The sequence below is a fragment of the Diplotaxodon limnothrissa genome, linkage group LG18, assembly GCF_057381915.1.
Source record: "Diplotaxodon limnothrissa isolate DT_005_m linkage group LG18, D_limnothrissa_male_GT1.1, whole genome shotgun sequence".
Taxonomy (NCBI): Eukaryota; Metazoa; Chordata; class Actinopteri; order Cichliformes; family Cichlidae; genus Diplotaxodon; species Diplotaxodon limnothrissa.
In genome coordinates this window covers 17,894,669-17,910,606 of record NC_140613.1, presented here as the reverse complement: position 1 = coordinate 17,910,606, position 15,938 = coordinate 17,894,669, and the positions used below count along the sequence as shown (strand labels likewise).

At 40.3% G+C, this 15,938-nt stretch overlaps 1 protein-coding gene across 6 annotated transcripts; it reads right to left on the bottom strand.

The window, feature by feature from the left end:
* Nucleotides 1-5,201: 5,201 nt before the first annotated feature.
* On the bottom strand, nucleotides 5,202-15,305 carry ss18 (SS18 subunit of BAF chromatin remodeling complex). Of its 6 annotated transcripts, none has more exons than XR_014907078.1 (10): nucleotides 15,160-15,305; nucleotides 14,601-14,677; nucleotides 14,415-14,499; nucleotides 12,494-12,650; nucleotides 11,084-11,314; nucleotides 10,688-10,858; nucleotides 10,287-10,364; nucleotides 8,721-8,843; nucleotides 6,775-7,393; nucleotides 5,202-6,020 (listed from the first exon to the last, which is right to left on the bottom strand). XR_014907078.1 is itself a non-coding variant. In XM_085379116.1 (10 exons), exons 1-10 carry the CDS (start codon nucleotides 15,226-15,228, stop codon nucleotides 6,820-6,822), a joined length of 1,140 nt encoding a protein of 379 aa, XP_085235242.1. In that variant the 5' UTR covers nucleotides 15,229-15,305; the 3' UTR covers nucleotides 5,202-6,819. The 6 variants fall into 6 exon arrangements, 5 of the variants coding, with proteins under 5 accessions (XP_085235242.1, XP_085235241.1, XP_085235240.1 ...); XM_085379116.1 differs by having other exon boundaries at nucleotides 5,202-6,837; nucleotides 7,263-7,393; XM_085379115.1 differs by having other exon boundaries at nucleotides 7,263-7,393.
* Between the last annotated feature and the right edge of the window lie 633 nt (nucleotides 15,306-15,938).

Genomic DNA, 15,938 nt, shown 5'->3' with positions numbered 1-15,938 from the left:
AATGCACTGAATAAAATATAAAGAGATTTGTCAAATACATACAGCTACAAATTAAGACCACCTCCTATACTCTGCTCTTATGTTAATTCAATCAAAAGGCCGACATAAAATAATGTCTAAAAAATTACTTAAAAAAATAATAAAAATATACCACGACTAATTTAATTTTCGTCCCATTTAATGCAAATTCCACACAGGCTTTCATTGACTTCACTAAGTAGGAATCAGACCGTGCCCTAAGGTTTAACCTTTGCAAAAGCAGAATGTGGAAAAACAAGCTCCTCATTCATTTGCACATCACTTCACACTGGTTATTGCAATTAGTCTGATTATTCATAACAACAATCTTCCCAAGCATCCCATTGTAGTCCGCCAATCCAGCAAAGTGATTTATATCCGGTCGACTGTCATGGGGAAAAAGGAAGTGAGATGTTTAGAGTAGTTCTGTGCTAACGTGCGCACGCCCCCACCTCACACGGACATCCCCTCAGAGCTTGGCAACTCTCCAGAGCCATGCAGGGGCTGCGGAGTACAGCGGGAGCCTGAGTGAGAAGCACACATTGTGCACTGCGGGACCCCACCAGCCCCGGCCTGAAGGCACAACTCTCAAGGACATGGAGAACTGGGGCAGAGAACTTCCAAGCTTCCCACTGTTAGGGCAGGCTGAGAAAAAAGGGAGAGTTTCCAAAGTGTCTCGATCTGTTTGAGCATTACCAGTGAAATGCGTTGTTAAAAGGGATATCATCAGTTCTCTTGTTCAGTAAACAATAATCAAGCAAAAGCCTGTTGTGCACAGAATACCTCTAGTCTGCAAGACATTTAAATGTAAAATGTATTATATAGAATTCACAATTAAACCCTATTATGTGTTAAAGAAGGGGTTAGACTGGTGTCACATCTCATATAGGTGGGTTACATTCCAGAGGAAAATGGTTAGAATAAAGTCTGAGTAGAAGTATTGAAAATGTGTGTGTTAATACACAGAGTCTAATCTCCCACTCAAAAATAATTACTGACCTGTATGACATTCGAGCAAGTGATACATTTGAATCAGCGGCTGATACAGCCTCGTGATCTCCATGTTGGGAAGTGTTTTTGCAGACAAATAAATATATAATCTGAAAACGGAGATATGAAGTTCTACTGAATATTTTTGTGAATAGTGACAGTGATAGATACAGTCCGGTTTTCATAAAGTGTATTCAAAAGCAGGGGGAAAAAGGCAAGGTCTTCAACACTGCTGGAAGAAACAGTATTAGCAGCAGCCCTTTACCTTATTGTCCTTCCAGTCAGGAGCTCGGGATTACTGTGGGTCAACCCCCCTCTTCCTACAACAGGGAGAAGAAACCACACTGATCTGAGATGGAGTACCCCCAACAAAACCTTACCACATCGACCCATGCCACCATCCTGGGCCTCTAATGGAAGTCCTGGGCATCCAGATGCCTCCCCCGCTCTGACATGGGCGTCAAGTAGCGCTCTTCTCATCACTGGAAGCAGCAGGCTTCACAGCTCTCCTTTTCTCTCCCTGGGACTGGCTTTTTTGGAACATTGCAGGCAGATGTGTCCAGATGAGCACGTTCTAATTTGTAGGCCCAGGTTAATGCTCTGCCAGAAGCCCTGGAGGATCAATAGCTTTATTTCCCTAAAATGCCGGCATGGTGAGAACCAGCTCACGGGGTGCTTTTAATACCGCCACAGTTCCAGCGATGACTGGGTTGTATTGATTGTGCCCATGTGGAACTACGTGCACCTTCTGGGGAAGGATCTATTTGTGTCACCCTGGGCCGGGATGGGGGCTCCACTGGAGGAGTTGAGAGCTCAGCCAATGGAGGATGCCAAAAACATCAAAACAGCCATGTTTACAGATTACCCAAAGGGAAAGCAAATTGCAGCAATTATGCAGGCTGTGGGAATACTAATATCAGCATACCTGCTATTTTACCCAGAGACTACTTTTTTGAGGCTAGAACACATACAAAACAGCACACTCAATTTGATTTGATAGCTAAACCCTCAACAAACGATGGGATTTAAGCGAAGCTCTGCACATCAAATGCATGCAAAACAATGTCTTTCTAGGGGTACACCCTGTTTGTGTATCATCAGGTCCAAAAAATCTTTTCAGTTGTTTTGAAACTAGATATAATAGCTTACACAAATATGCGTGAAGCGAGCGTGTATCTGGCAAGCATAATGCGATACTAAACGTTGTCTCGACCATATTTATGATTTCTTCTAAACAATGACAATTAATCTTTCTTTGTAAACACAGCAAATTGCTCTACGGAAAACTCATTTACTCTTGCAGCATTTATCTCATACATCAGTGCAGAGACAACATACAAAGGAGTCTTATCCAAATCGCGGGCCTTTTGTTTGCAGCTTTCCTGACATATTCATGACTGGGGCCATAATAGTCAGATTTCTGTTATATCCCCCAGGGAGAGCAGAGAGAATGGTGTCACATCCAATTACCGCAGCACACTGTAGAAGTAAATCAAAACTCGTGCCGTGAACTCTGCAATCCGAGGTGCAAATGCACGCACACACAAACAGACACGCACTGTACAAGCAAAGCGGTCCAACAGTTATATCAACATTGATGGAATATCGGAAAACACATTCTTCTGCTAACTTGGAGGTCATTTATGGATTACGCAGGGAAATGGGATTAGCTGGAGGCTGTTGGCTGCCTTCTCCTCAAAACATAAATTGACATATATAAGATCTAGGAGTAAGTGAGGCAGACAGCGCTTACTCAAGACTTTTCAGTTATGGATTTGTTTGCCGGCGTTCAGAAACTGAATGAGGACTATGATGTGCTCCCGTTTGGATGAGAAACAATCGGGTCACCATACTCACCCACACCTTCTCCTCAGCACCAATTTTTTTTCTTTTCTCCCCTGCAAGAGAGAAATGGATGCCTTTGTCTTTTCCTCCACAGTAGTCTTTGGGAGGCCTGGTGGTTTGGTGGTTGGAGGGTATCTCAGCAGTGCATAGCCCCGTTTCACCCTGGAGCGGTGCAAAGCTCCTGCCCAATAAAACAGGCTGCATCCCCAGGGCCCCTCCCTCAAGCCTCCAGTCAGGGCTTGTTTTTGCACCATTTATTTAGTGTGACACATCTCCAATTAAACTGTGGAGGCTGCTGCATTCCCCCCATAACTACCTCTTATACCTCCCCATAGACTTTCTGTCACACTGAGAGTGTGGGTATGAGAGAGTGAAAAGGAGAGCTAGTGTGGAGACGGGGGGGGGGAGAGAGAAAGAGAGAGAGATCACATCTTGCCTGCCAGCTATGATCACGATGTCATTTTCTCCTCAGTGGTTAGGAGCCTCCTCTGAAAGGTGCCCTGAATTATAATTATCAAAATATTGAACAAGATAATCATCCTCTTAAATGATGCTGCCACTTCACTATTTGCCATCACAGAACATGCATGGTGTAATGCTCTCCTGCAAGCTTTCTTGATAACTTATTTAGATCTGCACAGCCAAAGACATCTTCTTTTCTTCAATGGAAAAACAGGTGGATTTTTCGAATGTTAAGCTTGTCGAATGTATTTCCAACCCTCAAGCATCCACGAGAGCCTAAAAAGCAAAGCTTTTATAGGAAGCAAGAGTCTCCTTGCCACCTCTTCATCCTCCCACGACGGCCCGAGACACAGTCACAGGAGGAGTGACTTTGTCCGACCCCAATACCGTCTGCAAGAGCGCAGCTGAGGGCAGCAGCTGCCAGGGAGGACTGGTGGGGGAGCGCCCAAAACGCCAGCTCTGCCAAGCAGAGGGGCCAGGGGGAGCCCCAGTGGCAGCTGGGAAGGGTGGGGCAGCCAGCTGTGGAGCAGCAGGGTGGTGGGGTGACTAGGCGACGCCACTAAACCTGAGCAGGGATACACAAATGTTCACACAAGCACATAAAGCAAAAATAAAAACAGGCGCACTGCAAAAAAAAAAGTTCTTTCTCGCTTCTTTTCTTAAAGCACTTCTGCTGCACTCATTAATCCAAACACACATTTCATCAGCACTAAGGCATCCCAAGCAGTCCGCAGCGCTCTTAATACCGCACCGCTCTCCCATCACGTGCTTTGGCCACACATCTGGTGTACCATCTGTATCACTCCCCCCAATGTGACAGGTAGTCCCTCTCCCTCTCTGGAGGGAGCAGAAGGGGAAAGAGGGACACGGAAGGTAATTTTGGGTGTAAATGTGGTCTGGACCTCTCTGGATGCATCTGGACAAAGCAGACACGCTGCTGAGCAGGGCAGGGTCATTATCAGTTGGAAACTGACTACCAGATAGCAGATGAAGACAAAACAATTATATCATACTGTCACATTATGACAGCACCAATAGTGCACATCTTGTTTATGCTGTTCAGGATGAATGTTTCTGGTGTCATAAACAGTCTCTTGATAAACTGTCAATATCTATAAATTACACACGGCAAAATATATTAAAGATTCTTCCGATTTATTATAATGTACAGTTATACATTGCCATGACACAAATGTGACCACCACTTAAATGGGGTGCAGAATGAAAAATATTAAAACAACCATATAAACAATACCAGGAGGACACTGAATTCCTCTTTTTATGTCGCTGTACACGTGGGAATCAATAAAATATGCACCATAATACAGATATCAAGCCAGTAATATAAAACTGCACAACCAGTCTTTACTGTGAAATTAAGGAATCGATTTCAGAACATTATTTTCACATCTTATGTTACATATTTGACAGTAACAATCATTTATTCACACACAACACTATTTGAATGGCATCAACTTAGACGTTTATTCAAAGGGGAGGAGGGTTTCCAGCACTGTGAACAAACTAACGTTATCAACTAACAAATGAAGTACTTGCCAGATATATTTGTAATACCGAGTTGGATTCTTTCCCCATCCACTAATTTGCAGTCAATGGACAAGACTGAGGTGCATGTATAGAAAAAGTAAAAAATAAAAACAGGGCTCCAGAGAGCATTTACTCACAATTTTCAGTGGCATCTGCTACATATTACCTCTTCGGGCGCATTTATGAAATAGAGGCCAACAACCATTATTCTGTCAAGTACTGTGGGTTTGGGGAAAAAAAAAAAAAAAAAAAAAAAATTACTCACCCACTTTTTTAAGAGAAAAAAAAAATCTAAAGAACTCGCAGAATACACCAGATTTCTGATAAGTATGATGTTCATATTTGTTTACTGATGAATTACTGTGTATGTCAAAAAAAAATCCCTGTTCTTATATTTCGGTGTTCGCGCTGCTGATGTTGCAGATTTAATTTAATTGTTCCACAATTAAACAATTAAAGGAAATGTGCTGGATGGGATCTTAAAGAGCATTAAAAAAAAACCAAAGAAACAAAAACATTGACACATACACTTGATGAAATTAACAACACAGCTTTAGTACTAGTTTCCAATGTCTTATACAAAGTTAGCTTGATCTAAAAAGCATAAAATATATTTTTACATCATCACATACATCAAGACATGTACCATGGCCTAGCTGGAAGTTCACTTGGTGCACCATTTCATCTTTCCCTGTCCCCCACACAATTACCTACTGCTGGCATTATTGCTTCTGATGATCGGGGAGCTGAAGGATCGAGAAACAATGCACCACGTAGATTCAAACTGTACATTTACATCATGTGTTATCCAAAATTTTGTTAGCCCATTTCACAATCTGCAATGCTAAAGGATAAGGCAGTTCCATTTTTAAGGCATTGCTGCTTTGAGACATACTGGACCAGAGGTGACTCGCTGACTTTGACGTAATGTCAGCAAATATGATAAACATGACTACATCTTATCAGCAAAGATAAAATCCCAAAGAGAGGGGAAACTGTATCTTGTATTTTTGAGCATTGTGTGTTTGTGTCCGAGAGATTAAAACCATCATTAAAGTCTGCTTCGTAACTGACCAGAGGTCAGAGCTTAGAGATCAGAGCAGAGCTGTGTTGGTTGCTGTGATCACTTCTCATTGCTGGTAATTTCCATACTGGCCCTGTGGAGAGAAATGCAACATCCTCGTGATACTGACCTTTTCAAAACAAACAAACAAACAAAAATAAATAAATAAATAAAAAAAATCAGAAGTTTATGTTCACAAATCTCAATAAGGTGCAGACAAAAATCTGTGGTTTCAACCATATCATACTGCAAACCGTGATTTATGCCTGCACTGACTGGTTTTGACCAGCAGATGGCAGCATAACCTCACAACCTGTGAGCTCTAAATTCGAACTTTTTACCTCAGGTTTCAGCAGCAGCATGGCTGAGGACGATAATCCTTATTAAACAGTGGACACTAATTTTCAAGTGAGACAAATTCAGTGGAAGAACAGCAGTATTCTCTTTATTCCTACACAGGGGTCGAAGTATGTGTTTGACTTTAATGGAAAATGCAATGGAAGCAAATTTGGAAACAATGATTTGAAAGATAAAATTTAAATCCAACAAACACACTGGTTATGAAGACCAGTGTCATACATTGTAGAGATTAAGGACAGTCAGAGAATGTGAGCTCCTGTCTGTCTTATTACAATCTAAGAATGCTGTGTTTCTGGACCTCATATCTTTACAATTCGACCCCTGGTTAATAAAAAAAAGAAAAAAAAATAGAAAAGGAAAAATTTAAGAAAAAGAAAAGATGGGTAAAGAAAGACAGACGAGAGACAGAAGAAACAAAACAAATGCAAATTAAGGCTAGGTGGTCAAGCGTCTAGATTGGACGTTGAGGTCTTCACAGCAACCATTACCTTTGCTTCTTACAGAGCTAGTCAGGGGTTCAAATCCCTGGGTCTTTATTTCCTCATGTGCCCCTGAATATTCAAAGATAAAGATATCAAAGTGTAGCTGTGGTCCCCACATAAGACCACAGGAAATACAGGGCAACAAACAGATCTTCCTTTAAACACTAGAGCAGTCTGCATCAAGTTTAAGGAAGAATCTTCTTTAAAGCCCTCATATTTCACTGGAATGGCATACCACATTAGCCAGAACACAACAATATTAACATAGAAAACCCTTTTAGGAAGAACACATTTAACCACCGAATATGATGACAGCATGCATAACGTACTACTGCTTAATTTTTACCATCGTACTTCACTTACATTAATTACTGGTCTAACTGAGAGTTATATATAACATACAACTTAGCATGGCAATAAACACAGTAAGAGAAAGCCTAAGTGCAATGTACAGACAAGCCTCTGTCACTGTCCATTGTTGGGGTTATACTCACCTGGTCATAACCATAAGGGCGCTGCTGTTGGCCCTGTGGGGGACCGGGTTGTGGAGGGCGATAGCCCCCATACTGCTGTCCCTGCCCTTGAGGATAGTTAGGATACTGTCCTGGGGCACTTTGGGAGGGACCTACAAACAAACACATTAATAAATGGAGAACTTTTTATGCTTGTCAGCCTTGAGTGAACCCAAAACTCTTTGATTGCTGGGCACTGTTAACAGAGAAATGAAATGCTTCCACACAGTGTAGTTTATTATGAACACAGTTTATTAAAAAGAAGAAGAAAGGATATGGAACAAAAAAAAAACTAATTTAGGTTGAAGCACTGAAGCATGCAGTGCAGGAAAATTCTATAAAAACTGACTGTCAACCAGTGTTACTGAAGTGTTAAGGTGCAGCATCAAAAACAGGTTTATACTTGAAGTCCTAATCCGGCTCTGATTCTGCCAAACTCATTTCCATTTTTCTTATGCTTTGGACTTGTTATTCTGAAAACTTTGGGAAATACCTGTTAGTTTACATTAACTAGTGGGCTGCAATAAAAAAAAAAGTGATGGATGACAAAAAGAATAGCGGATCTGTCAGACCCATTTGTTACGGCTGCCTCCACCACGCCTGACTCAGTAATGAATGAGAGCGAGTGAGTCAGGCTGGAGACAGGCAGTGGTTCCCTAATGCAAGGAGACATCAAAGAGATTCTGTTGGTCTTCATTAGAGGAGCAAGCATCATTTAAAAAAAAAAAAAACCCCCCCAGAAAGACAGGAAAAAAAGCAGGGGGGAAAAAAAAGGTTGTGTATATATTATATTATTATGTTATATATGCTCCTGTACAGATGTTGTGAAGGACTGGGCAAAGTCTGACTGGAATTGAAGTCAAATGAGGCCCACGCAACATCATTAGGCGCTCATAATGCCTTATGCTGTTGAGCATAACCTTGTGGGGGCCTGAGAGAGCAGGCATGTGTATGTGCCAGATGGATCTCACCTCACAACCTCTGCGTCTCCAGTAGCTCATTACTTGCATGAGCTCTGGCTCAGACAGAGGGTGAGTGATGGAAAGTTGCAGAGAAAAATGGGATGAGGAAAGAAAAGCCTAAAAGCTGCAAGAGCTACACTGAAAGTGCAAGGAAAACATTTTTTGACAAATTTATTTCCAGGTATTGTTGTAAAACATGAATGTTTCTACTTTCAATTATTTTTCAGACAGTTTCTATTATCATGTATAATTTGCTAACATGATATTACACAGCACTACTAAAATTAAGTAACTGTAATCATTAAGAACGGTTGTGTCGTTCAACTCTCTGCTCAAAATGATATCTTGATATGCACAAAGCTTAGTTACATCAAGCAACAGTGTATAAAGGAACAATGTTTTTTCAACGGCTATAAGGCACCCAAAGAGGGCTTATAGCGCCTCCTACAGGGGAAATAAAATTTTTGCCGTAACTCACCATATCCCTGTTGTTGGGGTGGATAGCCCTGTTGACCTGGGTACTGCTGCTGAGGAGGATATCCCTGTTGCTGAGGTGGGCCTTGCTGGTATGCCTCCTGCTGCTGGCCATATTGAGCATTACCTTTGAGGGGGAAGGGGGCAGCAGCGAATGTGAGCAACATGTTATTGACTACAGCACAAAAGCAAGGAAGACTGTGAATAAAATATCTTACTATCCAATGAAGAGATGAATTTGATTTGTAAGAGTATGATATGTGCCAGTGCTCTTATAGAGGAAATAAAACTCAGACACTACTGCTACACTACGGCTGTAGTAGGGAGTGTCAGGGTCAGAAGTCAGTGTCCAGCCACCATATCAGATTTGTGTGAAGTATGAAGTCTAACATCAGTTTTGTATGAATAAGTACGAATATAAAAATAAAGTACAAGTTTACATATTAATAATTTCTTCTAAGATAGGAAAAAGAGGTAACAGGTCATTATTGTGAATTTCAAACATGCACAATCATATTTAATAGCAGCACATTTTTAACATACATATTTTTCCTCATTTTTGCCATTAAAACGACTAAAAAGAAAAACAAACAAACAAAAAGAAAAATCCCAAAGCAAATCACTTGTGTTTGAAAGGTCAAAAGAGAAACAGTGTAGAAAGAGGGAAAATCAAAACAAAAGGAGAAAAAAAAAAGGTAAATGTTAATTGAAGAAAAAAAAAGAAAAGAAAAAAAAAGCTACATTTTAGTAGGTAATCTTAAAAGTGTGTTTGCTTATGCAATTAATACTATCCCTAAATACACCAACAACAAGAAAATCTACTGCACATGAGCCGTTATATTTTGACAAGAATGCAAAGGTGCCATACTTTAAAAAAAAAAAAAAAAACATTTGAAGACTTCAGTGTCGCTACTGCGGCTCTTAAACAAACCCCACAGTTTTTGATTTCAAATGTCAGTCTGCTTTACGTGAAGTGGACAGAGGCACACCTACAAGTGCTTATAAATATGAATAAGGTGGCTGTGGTTCAGGAGGTAAATCGCAAAGTTGGCAGTTCGATCCTCTAATCTACATGTTGAAGTATCCTTGGGCAACATAGTGATTCATAAGTTTCCCCCATAGCATCTATTGTAATGCGAGTATGTGAATGGGTAAATGAGGAAAACTCTTGAGTGCTCAAATAGAAAATATATATAAACACATATGTACTTATCAGCTACTGCACCAAAAAAGTGCAGTAGCATGATATCAGGCTACTTCTGCACAACTTTACCGTAACGCCTCAAATAAGACTGTCCCTGACTTTTCTTTCACCCCAACTCGAAGAGACCCGTTCACGAATAAGCGGAGTCAGCATTACAAGAACTGTATGACTGCTTAGATCCTGATTTATCAATGGACAGCAGCACCTTTGTTTTTTACTTTGATTTCCCCAGAAAATAATGAAGAAACTGAAGTGTTTGCTTTGTCACAGTCTCTTTGCATCATTTGTGTTTTAACACAAGTCCTGGGTTCATTTGTTGAGGTTTTTGTTTTTCCTTGTTTCCAAGCGGCTGGAAGGTTCTCCTACCTTCTGATGCTCCCTGTCCTGCGTGACTGTACTGGTCCCCATAGTAGTCTTCCTGCCCTGGATACTGCTGAGGGGGTCCTACATACACATACACACAACATACACACAAGTAGATTCAAGGTGTTGTTGGATTGGTTGTGTGAGGGGAAGAGTAAAGAGGATGGATTCCTTGCCACTAGTTCCTAGTAGAAAGCTTTCTTTTGGTCACTTGACTAATTTTTATAGAGGCGGGAGGCTCTAGGTTACATCTTTAGTCGCCAACATCTCTGTGAGCAACAGTGGAGGAAATAAGAGGGAACTGGGAGGAATGAGAGTAAGAAATACAGGAGGGTGGGTTAGGGAGAGGAAAGACCAACACTCACAACTCGCACACATAAGAAACACACTCCGAAAGAATATACCTTGCTGTGGGGGTCTGTAGGGCGGCATTGGCCTTTGCCCCATGACATGATTCCCCTGGTTGACTTGGCCAATCATGCCCATTGGGTTCTGTTGTCCTTGGTAGTGCTGTCCACCACCACCAGGAGGCATGTTATATTGCTGTGAGGGAGGCTGCTGGTGCATCATTGGACCTGAAGTAAACAAAAAAAAAAAAAAAAAAAAAAAAAGAGCTGTCAGAGAAATGACAAGACACTGCAAAACCATTTTCAACATGTTAAAGACTTTTCTTTTGTGAATGTATTTTTAGACCTATTTCACGTCCACGATGACTAAAAAGAAAAGAAGGGCGATTTTATACAATAATGCAATTGGAAATTAATGCAATTGAGTAGAAGATAACAAGTTTTCTGCTTTACCTTGATTGGGCTGCATGTTCATGTTTGGACGAGGCCCATAGTTTCCCATGGGTTGGCCTTGGGTCATATTCATTTGGCTCTGAGATGGCATGCCCTGGGAGGAAGGGACAGCGTGATTGTAGCCACCCATGGAGCCGTGGCTGCTGGGGGGCATATTCATAGAGCCACTGGGCATGTTCGGGGGCTGGTTGGGGCCTGGACCAGGACCTTGCATGGGCATGTGATTAGGTCCTGAAAAATAAGAAGAAGATCTCCATGATGCTTTGAAAGGTAACAGAAAAATATATATATATTCTGAGACTTCCAGTAGAATTGTAAGTTACTATTGATGCTATTTACATCCAGATGACTTTTCTAATAATTTCATCACAGAGTTGACAATCATAGTTTTCTTGTCTCTATATTTTTCCCTTGTCGATAACAACAAGAACGAGCAGTCATCTTGAAGGATTCATTCCAGCCTGCCAAATCTAAGTCTCTTGCAGCTTTGAATAACCAAACAAACTGGATAACAGTAGCAAGGATCAGTTGATCCTGGATCACACAGTTAATACTGGATCTTCTAAGCAATGTATGAAACACGGGGTCCAGATATCACAATTCGAAGGAGAACAATAATAGAGTGTTTTCTATGTTGTGTGACTACTCCATTTCTGCACATAGTGCTGAACGATCAGGTCAGGGGATTGTTCGCTGTTGCATTTTCTCGTATCTAGCACACAACAAGAAATACTCCACTTATAGTTTGCTGCCCGAGTGTGCAGGAGGCAAAGGCACATGATGCCCACACACTTGTTGTGAATAGCAAAGGACAAATACCTAAATTTTCAAATGGTTACAACAGGACATTACCCAGATTTTGTGCTACGCAGCTGGCAGGTTAAAGACTGTTTAATGTCTGATCCAACTGTGTATGATGTTACCTTTGTTATGTAACAATAAGAACTGCATGATGGGAAACATGGGAAACACAATGTGTACTACCAGGGCTTGTCAAATATCTTTCATTTTTCCTCAGTTAATTACCATGTGGTGCAGACGTCAGCACATTTTGTTTTATAAAATTGTTAATTCAGTTCTTCTTAAAAAAAAAAAAAAAGAAAAGAAGAGAAAAGAAAATGCTCCCTCCCAAAAAAAACAAAACAATCAATAACAGGAGAAAGACAATGATGCATGCATGAACTATGCTACTTCAGCAGAGAAGGATAACCACAATCAGATGGAGAATCAAGCCCAAGACCACCACAGCTGGCAAATGGGTGACATCATCCTTCAGCATGTTTGCCTATAATACCTTAGAGCGACCTCCCTCACAGTTCTGTGGTGTTGCTAGGCAACCCAAGTGAGACAGGAACTGAGGGAAAAGGAGAAAGAGAAAAGAAAGACAAGGCAGGGGGGGGGGACACATACCAGGCATCTGTCCATTCATCTGGTTCTGCATATGTGGGGCTGGAGGGCCGCCGCTGACCATACCCTCAGAGGGCATGTTGTGACCGTGAGGAGGCTGAGGAGGGGGGCCACTTTGGTTCATGCCACCAGGACCCATGGGCATATTTTGAGTGGGCGGCTGTAGGTGCACAACACAGACAAAAAAATAAATCCACATGACCTCTCTGAAAACAGATCTCAACCTGAGCCACTCGAGATAAAAACTCCTGAAAAAAATATGATAACTCTGATACAGAGATTGAGGCATTCATGTAGAACACTAATGTAAGGAGAATAAAATCTATTAATATACACTGAAAGGAAAAAAGTTTTTCAATAAAAGGAACAGCTAGAAACCTTCAATGATTAAAAAATGCATAGATAGACAAAGTTGCAACAAACTGAACAAAACTGGCTTAAAAAACTAGCCTGAACTAAGACTGTTATGCATGCAGCAGTTTAAACGGTTTATGGCTTAAAAGCAGCAATTAAAACCGTTCTCTAGTCTGCATTTCTTTCAAACAGCTGGTCCTAATCTCAGCTGTTTGAGTCATTGACAACCCCTCCAGAAACATGCTCACCATGCAGCATATTAAGAAAATGAATGTGCCCACACTCATCATCTGAGTTTAAGGTATGTAAGCAACATTTACTCATAAGAATACACTCACTCCTTTACTATATGATTGTTAGCAAATCAGTGACTTCAATCACTTTTGTAACCACTGTGCTTCTTCGCAACTACGGATGGGAATGCAAGAATAGTTCCAGTTGAAAATCGATAACAGATTTTAATGGAATTAATCAAGTCTAATAAAATTCTATGCCTCCAAGCTTATCAATTCTTCTTATTCGATGCCGACAACTGTTTTGCGTAGATGAGCACGCCAAATAAACTGCAAATAAAAGCCTTTTTTGGGCCATTTCTACACTGTGTTCAGACACATTGTACACAGTGTTGCTTGTTGATGCTGGGAACCTTAGGGCTGAGTAATTGATCAAGTTTTAATATGAATTAAGTTTTGGCTTCCAAAGGTAATCGAGATATAATGATGACTCTTTATCCCCATTTGCCTGCATCCACTGTGACTGGCAGTTGCTCTTGTGAGATGGGCTTTCTCGGGCTAACTTCAACCATTTTTTTTCCCCTCTCTCCATGTACCTATTTACATCTTTTATTGGAATTCGGTTATATTTAAAGGTCAAGGAAAGCACACCTTTATTTGAGGTTTAATAAATGTTCTAGTTGATAAACACTCCTTTGAGTTAATCAAGATTACATTTAATGACTTGAAAAAAATAAATTGTGCTTTTAGTTTTTGACATATTTGACTCTTGTAGCCTACTTGTTATTCAAATGGGTAATTGTTACAAAATGATTAAGAGCATGGATAATCCAACTATAAGCAGACTCAATAATTACACTACTACCAATAAAAACAATATCAATATTAAACACTACTAACAAGTGCCTGAGAGCTTAACCAAACTGAGAAATGAATAGATTTTCTCAGCAAAGGATTCAATTTGTTCACCCAAAATATTTATTCTACTTAATGAAGCCTTGCGAATGAGCACTACTGGCAATAAATCCTTAAATGGCAGCTACAACAGCTCAACAGATAGCACTCATACATAAAGAAATACTGCAGTCTGTTTGTACTGAACATCCATAACAGTGAGGGTTTTCAAAAGACTTATTTTAATTTTGCTGACAGGGAAAAAAAAAAATCATGACTTTGTTCAAAATTCTTAATCTCATTAAAAAAATGTTTCTTTAACATTGATGATTTATCTAAAACACCCAAGTGACCTGAATTGGGTATGATCGAAGAAGACAGGTACAGAGAAGACAGTCAGACATTTCAGTCATTCACAACAACCACTAAGAATTCATACTCACAGCAGGGAGGAGAGACTGCATGTTCTGATTGGAGTCTGCTATCGTCGCCAAGTACACTAAATTTCTGTGCAGCATCTGTTGATACCTGGGCAAGTGAACAGTGCAGTGTTTGAGTGAATGGGAACTTGAAATAAATATAACGTGAAATAAAAAAAATAAAAAAACTTAATAACTCAAATAACTTACTGTGAACACTCAGCCGTTTTGCCTTTACTCTGGAAATCCATTATGCACTGGATCAGCTGGTTGTTTTCATCAAGTAACTGCAATGGTAAATTCAGATATTTCTATTACGTGTGTTACTCAATATAACTTCCCAAAATATTCATAATAAAGCAGACGAACTTGGTCATTTGGCGTGACAATTAATTTACTTGCCGAATGTTATTCTGTCTTAATTTTGAGACAGTGAAGGGTCGTGTTTTGTAAAATGTGAGTGTGCGTTTCTAGCCAACAAAAGACGCGTCTTGCTAGCTAGCTGTGCTTTGCTAACAAAACCACAGGCCTCCATTAACCTAAAACACAATTATACGTTAGTCCGATAAATCCACCCAAGACTCGTACTCCACACGTGGAGTGCCGTTTCCAGGGAGGTTCATATTCACCGCGCTCTGACCCTGTAACATTGTTCCTGAGCTGCTCACAGTTGGACTTGGATGGGCACTGCTACATTGATTATCTCAACGGCTAGCCGCGTTTGATGCCACAGCCTCCATTCTGCGACGCGCTAAAATAGATGAATTACCTTTTGTATTCCAGCGGGTGTTATATCACCCTTCCCACGCTGTCTGTGAGGTGCAAATGCCACCGACATGGTGATACTATAGAATATTAACGTAAGCTACAGCATAAAAGTTAAAAGTAGCTAACACACTGAACAAATCGGTAGAACTCAGATCAAGCAGTTGAGAATACGATGCAATTTCGTAATGCGGTGGTCCGTTTTGGGGGACGAAGTAGCACATTTTAACTCATAGTTACTGATTTCTGCTTGTTCTGACCATACATGAGTAATTGATGTAAAACTTAAGATCAGATAAATCATAATATATAAGAAAATGTATTTAAATAGCTAAAATCACACACATTTTGGCTTAATTAAATTACAATTTCACCTATTTTTCATATAATGGAACAGTCTAGAGCTAGACCATAAGACCATATAAAATAAACTGCCAGAAAAAGGGGGAAAGCGGAGCGTTTAGTGTATATATCTAATTAAAAATAACATTGCATATATTTTGGTAGTAATAACTAATATCAGTCCTGGGATTTATGTACTCTTATTCACTCTTATAGCATCCGTATTCAAAGGAGGAACCTCTCTCAATATATAAAGTAAATGAAACTTGATATTAAAATACCGTATATGCTCGTAGTGTAATATTCTACTTTTTACGATTTCTGTTTTTCGGAGAACCAATAAAATTATACAGAGTATTATGTTTTAATCACAAGTTCCCTCTGGGTGGACTCCACTTTTGGTATCGTCTCAGTTCACAGGTCATGCGCAGGCGCCCTTTT